This window comes from Sinocyclocheilus rhinocerous, unplaced genomic scaffold (assembly GCF_001515625.1).
Source record: "Sinocyclocheilus rhinocerous isolate Xijiao unplaced genomic scaffold, SAMN03320098_v1.1 scaffold2307, whole genome shotgun sequence".
In the NCBI taxonomy this organism is placed as follows: domain Eukaryota; kingdom Metazoa; phylum Chordata; class Actinopteri; order Cypriniformes; family Cyprinidae; genus Sinocyclocheilus; species Sinocyclocheilus rhinocerous.
In genome coordinates, this window is record NW_015642048.1 from 74,764 (window position 1) to 83,882 (window position 9,119).

Consider the following 9,119-nt stretch of genomic DNA (forward strand, 5'->3'; position numbering starts at 1 on the left):
AAAGGGGCGTTTAATTCCCGCCCACATGTAGAAATCAAATATTCAAGCTGTTTATTAATTTTTCCACCCATGAACGAAAAACGAAAATTTAAGCTGAAATCTCGTTTTTCGTTTTTTGGAAAAAAAACAAAAAAAACGAAAAAGGAGTCGTTTTCTAATTTTTCTACTTTCAATATTAAATAAAAAAACGAATGATCGAATGATACACGGATTCCTATTTAAACCACGATTTGATTTTAAACACAACAGAAATATATAGTGACAATTTTATATCCAACTATTTCCATAAACATTTATCACAACAGATACATACGCAATTCGTAGTTGACAAGGTAAACAACATTATAAATCAATGAGGTGAAAATTTAAATTATAAAAAAGTTATTAATAAAATATTAAACAACGCACTGTCTTTGAGAGGAAGTCCGGCCATCAGAGACGTGACAGAGCAATGCCATCCATAACAGCAGTGGAAGGAGCATCGTCCTGCTGAACTGAACTCTCACAATATGTCAGAGACAACAGCAGGAGAACTGAAATACCCCTAATATCCCTCCCACTATCCACAACACAGTCATCTCCAAACTTCTTGTGTAATGTTTGCTTTATTCTAAGCACAAACAAATGGCCACATATCTGACAAAATTCAAACAAATCCAGGGTTTCAGCATTAGAAAGATCTCTAACTTAAACTATTCTCAACAAAATGCTATTAAGAGTAGAAAAAAATAAAAACTTTTTTGTTTTTAGAACATTGTTATAAATGTGAACAGCTTTTTTTTGGGCAAATACATTAAGCTGTCAGGGTTTTTTACACCCTTGTTTTACAGACACAATCTCATATGCGTTGCATGTCTGAATATAGAAGGAACCCATAAGCACATCTTCGAAAATGTGATTTAAAATGAATTTCAACGTAAACTATATTTAATAATAATAATAATAATTCATTACATTTATATAGCGCTTTTCTGCTTTTCTACGCACTCAAAGCGCTTTATATTGTGAGGGGAGGATCTCCTCGTCCACCACCAATGTGCAGCATCCACCTGGATGATGTGACTGCAGCCATAGTGCGCCAGAACGCCCACCACACACCAGCTTATTGGTGGAGAGGAGACAGAGTGATGAAGCCAATCAGTAGATATGGGGATGGTTAGGAGGCCATGATGATCAGAGGCCAATGGGCAAATTTGGCCAGGATGCCGAGGTCTCACCTCTACTCTTTTCGAATAACATCCTGGGATTTTTAATGACCACAGAGAGTCAGGACCTCGGTTTAACGTCTCATCCGAAGGATGACAGTATAGTGTCCCCGTCACTACACTGGGGCGTTAGGACCCACACAGACCACAGGGTGAGCACCCCCTGCTGGCCTCACTAACACCTCTTCCAGCAGCAACCTAGTTTTCCCAGGAGGTCTCCCATCCAGGTACTGACCAGGCTCAACCCTGCTTAGCTTCAGTGGGCGACCAGTATTTATGACTGTATATATTTGAAATGTGATGTCTGAGTTAATACACTGGCAAGGATAATCTCACTTGAATGTGTCAGCTTATACTTGTTAAACTGCGTCCACTGGTGGCATTTGTGCTCATTTTATTAATTCCTTCCCTTATTTTTTTTTATCAGGAACACATTGTACAAATTTGTTTCCCAATTTGAATATCTTAAATCTTGGCCACATTTTATTAATCATTCACTCATTTAGTTATGTTAAACTGTAGCCACTGTCATGGTTCTGTTAGTTTGGACTTTCAGTTTGCACCTTTTCCCCATTCGTTGTCATGGTTATTGATTTGATTTCATCATTCTGTTCAGGTGTGTGTCATTAGTGTCCTTGTTTGCTGGTGTATTTAAGTTGCCCTCATTCTGTTCTTTATTGTTCAATCGTGTTGCTGTTCTCTCTCTTTGCGGTTTATTGCCCTCAGGATTTATTAAAGATTACCTTCTACCTTTATCGTCGTGCGCTTGTGTGTTTTACAGCAGCTGACCATGACAGAAGACCGGACCAAAAAAAGAGAAAAGTGGCGTGTTTTTGATTTAATCTAATTTTCGTTTTTTGATCAATGTGTATGTTTTTTCGATTGTTATTTCTGAGTCTCACACATTGGACCACCTTCCCGGACGACTGCATGAGCACGTTCTTACACGCTGGACTGAACACTACTACACGTGCGCAGTTATCCAGGGAGGGCCCTCGAGGGAGCTTTGCGGACTACACGGAGGTGGGTGCTGGTTTCATGTGGTTCATCCATGACCGTCAGACCAGCGGACGATAACACCAGCCCCACTCCAGACCCAGAGCCCAGCCAAACACCACCCCGCTGTGTGGAGCTATCACAACCACGGAGGTAGTGCCCGAACTATCAATCTGCCCTAAACTATCTGTCTGTCCCGTCACGACCATGGAGGTCTACATTGAACTGTTTGCCTGTCCTGTTATGGGCCAAGGTGGCCGTTTATGAGCTCCCTGTCTGAACTGAACTGAACCTGAACTGACTGTCTGCCCTAAACTGTCTGTTCATCCTGTCATGACCACGGAGGTCATTCCCCTATTATCTACTATTTGGTATGTGTGGGCAGCATACACCTTCCCGGAAAACCCCGTCTGTCATGAATTCCCACCCAGCCTACCTCTCCCACCTCCTCTCGTGAGTCATCTACTATCTTCTGCCCTGCTGCCGCTGCATCCTGCCAGTCCCTCAGCTCATCCTCAGCTTAACATCTGTGGAATGGATTCGCTTCTGGACTATTCCGCCATATTGCACGTTGCAGTTTCTCCCATTCATAAGTATATGAGTGAACCTTCTTTGTATTTCTATAGTCTTTGTTCCAACCTCCGAGACCCGGACCTCATCCCGTCACGGCTCCACCATGGCTCATAGCTCCCTCCTCTCCGCCGTGGCCCATCAGTCCTCCAGGCTCCCTCGTCCCTCCGGCTCCGCCTTGGTCGGTCGTCGACCTGCTGTCGCCTTGGGACTACTCTCCTTCTGCTTCACCTCCTCCCTCTGTCCGTCTGACCCTGTCAGGCTCCACCTTGGTCCTTTGTCGCTCCAACTCCACCGCGGCCTTCCGGATCCCCACCTGTGCCACGGTTGCCTGAGCCATTGGCTCCGCCTTGGCCTTCTGGATCCTCTGCGTTGTCCTGGCTTTACAGCTCTCTCTGGGCTCCCTTATCACCGGCTTTGCCTCCGTCAGCCGGCCCCCTGGAGTCGTCAGCCCTTCCTCCATCATGGCTCCTCCCTCCATCGGCTCCACCGTGGACCGCCTTTCTGGCTGTGGTCTGGGTCCCACCTGGTTCCTCCTGGTCCTGGCTCCTCCCTCCATCTGCTCCTCCCTGGCTTCTTCCTTCATCAGCTCCACCACATTGTACCAAGATGTTACTTTGTTTTAATTTTGTTAACTCATGGCCATGTTGTACCAATTTGTTTTGGGTATTTTTTGTTTGTTTCTTTTGTTTTTGTTAAATTGTGGCCACATTGTACTAATTTGTTTTGTCAATTTTGCTAAATCAAGGCCAAGTTGAACCAGTTTGTTTTGTTGTTTTAACTTTAAATTGTGGTCATGCTGTATTAATTTGTTCCCTCATTTTAATTTATTTTGATGTTTTATTTTCATTAAATTGTGCCTATATTGTTTCATTTGTTTAGTTGTTTTATTTCCATTATTTTCATGGTCATGTTGTACTAATTAATTCCATCGTTTTACTTTTGGGAACAAATTTTTCAGTTTTGTAACACTTTTTGATACACAGTACAATATGTCCTCAAGGTATTAGTTTGTTTTTACAAACATTCTGTTACAAATGTAGCATTAAATTACTGTCAGTTAGCATAATTTTGGTAGTTGTGTTTTTTTTTTTAATGCATGTAAATGTGCCGTAGACTTAAAATCCACAGTTTTGCCATTAGTACTGTATGTTCAAAAACCAACATCTGTCTCAAGTCTGACAGCCGCTTTCTGTCAGGTCCTTTGCGAAGCTTTTCAGCTCGCCGCATTTCACCTCCAGTGCGGATCCAGCCCCACATTCAGACTCGGACGGCCAGCGCTCGACCCATGTGTCCTTACCCAACGTATACACATACCTGAGAGAGAAAACAACACAGAATTATGAAATACGAACCATAATATGTTCATTTTCTGTGCCTAACGCTACTCACTTGTTGGACGTGCTCCCTCCATGCCAAACATCAGTGATGGGCCCAGTGATCAGATAGTCCTGACCTTCGATCAAACCAAGTCCTGTCCTACAGCTTGCATGAGAGAGGAACATCCTCTTTTCATTCTCGTTCAGGCCTTCCTCTGTCCCTACACAAACACAAATGGAGATCCATGAGCCAGTTTGCTGGGTACGTGAGAAAATCTGACTCTAGCAGACATACCCTCTTTGATAACCTGCACAATCTCCATCTCATACTGGTCGTAGTTACTCTGGCTGACGCTGATCAGTTTGACCCTGTAGGCTGAAGAAAAGACATATTTATTGACGAGATGATGTGACATCTTTATGGCTTTCCCCCCAAAAAACACATTAATTTAACAGAAGAAACACACACCATGATGTAATCCACTGCACACAGCGGCCTTCCTGTGTTCTTTACTGAAAGACGAGGAGTCTTCCTTCATTACACAACAGTCACCTATGAAGGAAGGTTTATAACTGGTTAAAGGTAAGAAGTTGATTGAAAACACAAAGTTAGTCCAGCTAAACTGACCCTGTGAGCAGCGGCACACATTGTCTTTGCAGATCTGATCAAGCTGCTCTTTGTCTTCTGGAGGAGAGTAGAACCTGCTACAACGTTTATCTGAAACAACAGAGTCCGGAAACACAATAACAAACTAATATTAGCACTTGAAACTAACTAACCAGCAAATTAAACAAATATAGCCTCAAGCAGCAATTAAGGAGCCAAGCACTAAGAAGGCAAGATTAATGGTTTATCACTTTTGACCAATAGGTTGCACTGTTACCAAATTGATGTGGTGTAGTCAGTGTGAGGTGGCAATGGCACACAGAAAGTTTGGTGTCAATATGTCAAAGATTTGGAGAGACACGCATTAATTCAGCAAATTTGTTGATGCATTAAACAATAACAGTTTCGTATATTGACAAAAAATCCATAACATTTTGCCAGCATGGTCGCAAGATGATCTGCATCAAATTTGGTGAAAATCAGATGGTCTAGGAGGAGTTCGAATAGAGTTTCAAAAGTAGAGTTTCAACATAAATCAAAATGGCAGACAGGAAGATCGACTGACTACGGCAAAATTGATATCTATGTTCACGGCAAGACCCAAAGAATATATTGAGATTTGAGACCAGTTTCATTACAATACGCTAATATACTCAAAAGTTCTTAGCATTTTTGCAAATTTTATTATAACTTTTGACCACAAGGTGGTGCTGAGCCGAAACTGTGCAGGTTGCCTCCGGTCATGGTTATTATAACACACACCAAGTTTGGAGATATACTGTAGCACTTATGTCCATTTTTGTATGCTCTTCATGAAATTCATTCACACGTTATTCAAGAATGGTTTAACTAATCAACTTGAAATCCATAACTTTTTGCCAGCATTGATCTGAGGCTATTTTGGTGAAAATCAGACAAAGTGTCTAGGACAAGTTCGAACTATTAAAAATTGCGAAAAATCTTGACCATAGAAATGTAAAGTTTGGTGTCCAATTGACTCGACATGAGCCAAGGTATCAGAGGAAAAAAAATGTTTGCTTCTAAAATTTCCAGTTCAGAAGTTATTAGCATAAACACGAGTGCAACTTTGAACCGTTAGTGGCGCTAGAGGGTTTGGGTTAGAGACTCCAAACTTACTATGGATAATGTGGTGACTGTCCTCTATCTGTGTGCCAAATTTTATAACTATCCCGCAAGCAGTTGTATGGTATGCCATAGGGGTGTAAATCGGATGGTTCGTCATGATACGATACAATATCGATTCTCATACCCAGCGATAAGATATTTGCAGATACTTCAAAAAATTTTACGATACGATTTCGATACGATTCAATACAGGAGAATATCAATCGATTTATTGATATTATTATATTATATACCTATTTTAAACAACCATCTACATTTGTATTAACTCACAAATGCAACCAAAACATATAACATGAACATTTATCTTAAATTTTCACATCATGTTCCTCAATTGGGACATTCACAACAAAAAATAGGCCTACACTTTTTTTTTTTTAAATAATAAAGAAAAATAAATAATTGAAAAAAAGACAAGATCAGTAATCTTAAGATATGACAACAGTCAAGACAGTCTTTCAGGCCTCTGTGCTAAAATATGCAATGTGTAAAATTATGTAAATCCTCATTAGGAAACAACACAAACGAGGTACTTTTGTAGGAAAAAAATACATTAATGTAGACAAATAAATTAAAAACATACAAAAATAAAGCTGTTAAAACTTTATTTGAGACTTTTTTGGCTGCTACTATGGGCTCAGTGCTAAAAACCTTTTCTACAGATAAACAAATTACAAGCAATAGCAGAAAATAAAATACAATATAACAAAGACACAAATTAAATAACAGTACTTTTCAAGTTTTTCAGGCAGATCTAAAAGAAATTTTCAGGAACAGAAATGTAATAAATGTAAAATTTTGTTCAGACTGAAACTTAGGAATTTCCTCATCATAAGCAACAAAAGTGCAAATGTACGTACGATAAAAGTAAGAGATTCATTTATCATACAAATTATAAGAGGAGTTATGGGTGCTTAAACACTGGCTAGACTGACTGTGCTCATTTAGAGTGCGGTCGTTCACTGCATGATTCATTCTAATAAAATGCATTTAGAATGCTCCCTAAATTCAAGATATGGAATTCTATTGCTATTCAAGGCAGAAAATGTGTATATTTATATAATTTCATATAGTTAATCAATATCACACGAAGAGTGCCATTTTTTCGACTTACGTTTTAGACACTATATTGCCTATTTTTGCTATATTTTGCCAACAAAAAATGGATCCAAACACAGCCAAAGCACTGTTTTGCATCTCTGAGCAACATGACGGCGTTTCGTTCCTGAATGAATCAACCGTTTAAATGATTCGGTTCAATTGCAATGATTTAACAGTGACTTGCTGCCACCTACTGGCTTTTAATTTTTACTGTACTTTTAATTTCACATTTAAAGTACCTTAACGTTTTTTTAATATAATTTCAAATATCAGTATTCTATGCTTTATTATTAAAATATCAAAAACATTATTTATGCATTTGTAACTGCAGGTTAAATGCATTCATGTCCTATATTAAACAGTGTGTAAATACATCTAAATGCCTCTTCAGATGCAGCTTCTGTGTTTCCTCTGCATTGCAAAGGTGAATTTTGTTGATAACGATTTTGTTATTCTAAATGTCTTATTATTCTAATTGACTTTATTGATTAAATATAAGAATTTGAACAAAAGATAATGCACAATTCTAGAAAAAAAGGCTTTATGAAGGTAAAAATGCCCATAAAGGGTAAAAATCACTTTAAACTTGTTGGAAAATATTAATTTCTGTCACTGCTGTGAACTGACCACCACGCAGAATATGAAGAAAATTGGAAACTTTAGGAGTCAGCTGTCCACGGCAGTCCTGCAGCACAACACACTCAGCAAAATATTGCCTGATTATCGTTATCGATAAAATATCGAGATATCATTTTTTGTCTATTATCGCACACCCCTAGGCTAGATATTTAATTCTTCTTTGCTTAGTGATTGTTTGGAACACATAATTCTCTGATCATCGTAAAATAAGCTTTTATCTTACAATTAGGTTTTCTCAATGATAACGAGGACAAGACAAAAAAATAAGAATCATATTTACATAAGGTTTTATTTATTATTTGAAGGGGGCGTGGGGGGATCTGGTTAGTGGGACCCCCCAAGAGCTTTGACACAATTCGAACACTGCCTTCAAGCAGTCTTATGGTCCCGACACGTGAGTTTGAACGAGAATGCATGTGTTGGCGGTAATGCATAGATGGACATTTAATCAATGTATCGATCCATATCGATGGATCGTTACACCCCTAGTATGCCATAGACTCAATAGTGGAAGAAGAAGAAGGAAACTGAAGAAACGGAAAAAGAAGAATGCCAACTATTACAATATGTGCCTACGCACCTTCAGAGCTTGGCCCCTAAAGATAACTAGAGTTAATTTTACAAGAAAGTAGTATTTCATTTTTTTTTATTTTACAAAGGGAGTCCCTTATAAGGAGATCCTCATATTTAGGGGTCCATGGTACCAAAAACTTTGAAAACACCTGACAAAAGCATGTTTAAAGGGGTCATATGATGCTGCTAAAAAGAACAGTATTTTGTGTATTTGGTGTAATGAAATGCGGTTTAAGGTTCAAAAAACACATTATTTTCCACATACTGTACATTATTGTTTCTCCTCTATGCCCCGCCTTTCTGAAACGCGTCGATTTTTACAAAGCTCATCGGTCTGAAAACCGAGGTGTGCTCTGATTGGCCAGCTATCCAGTGCGTTGTGATTGGCCGAATACCTCAAGCGTGTGACGGAAATGTTACGCCCCTTACCATATTGTGATGCCTTGTCCCGGCCGGAGCGACGAGACAAAAACATTAAACCCCATTATAAACGAGGCATTTGTTGCATCCAGTGGGGACATAATTACGGATTATAATGACTTGTACTGTCTTTTTACGCGTTGTATTGCAATGCGCCGTGTAAACATAAAACCATGTCTGCATTTGTGATCAGAGAAATGACAAACTACAAACGCTACTCTACACTGCTCAAAACTCGCATTTGAATCATCAGTGGCAAATCCTTTAAATGAAAACGTACTTACAGACTGTGAGTCAGAAGTGCCAGACTGTCCTTGCAAAGTTGGAACTGCCCCACTTTATAGAAACAGCCTTTGTGCACAGACCCATTGTAGGCTACTCTGCAGGTTCAGGAAACAGTCCTCCATAAAATGCACTGCACACATCTGAATATTTGGGTTAAACTGTTCTGGAACAGTGTTGTAAATACAACGTAACCACTGATTTCTAGTCGTGTCCTCTTTCGGAAGGCCAAACAAAGTAATTTCGCTTTCACAACGAAACACA

The 9,119-nt window shown here is 39.4% G+C and overlaps 2 protein-coding genes across 2 annotated transcripts in view; both read right to left on the minus strand.

Annotated features, from left to right (window-relative positions):
• Positions 1-1,093, minus strand: part of LOC107755339 (complement C3-like) — a 34,300-nt gene extending 33,207 nt beyond the window's left edge. The window contains exon 1 of the mRNA XM_016572095.1: positions 409-1,093. Within this exon, the coding sequence (XP_016427581.1) occupies positions 409-482 (74 nt within the window). The 5' untranslated portion in view covers positions 483-1,093. The remainder of the gene's footprint in view (positions 1-408) is intronic.
• Positions 1,094-3,648: 2,555 nt separating this feature from the next.
• LOC107755338 (complement C3-like) overlaps positions 3,649-9,119 on the minus strand; it is a 35,893-nt gene continuing 30,422 nt past the window's right edge. The window contains exons 38-42 of the mRNA XM_016572094.1: positions 4,719-4,808; positions 4,560-4,643; positions 4,386-4,466; positions 4,164-4,311; positions 3,649-4,088 (exon numbers count right to left, since the gene is read on the minus strand). Coding sequence (XP_016427580.1) covers positions 3,944-4,088; positions 4,164-4,311; positions 4,386-4,466; positions 4,560-4,643; positions 4,719-4,808 — 548 coding nt within the window. The 3' untranslated portion in view covers positions 3,649-3,943. The remainder of the gene's footprint in view (positions 4,089-4,163; positions 4,312-4,385; positions 4,467-4,559; positions 4,644-4,718; positions 4,809-9,119) is intronic.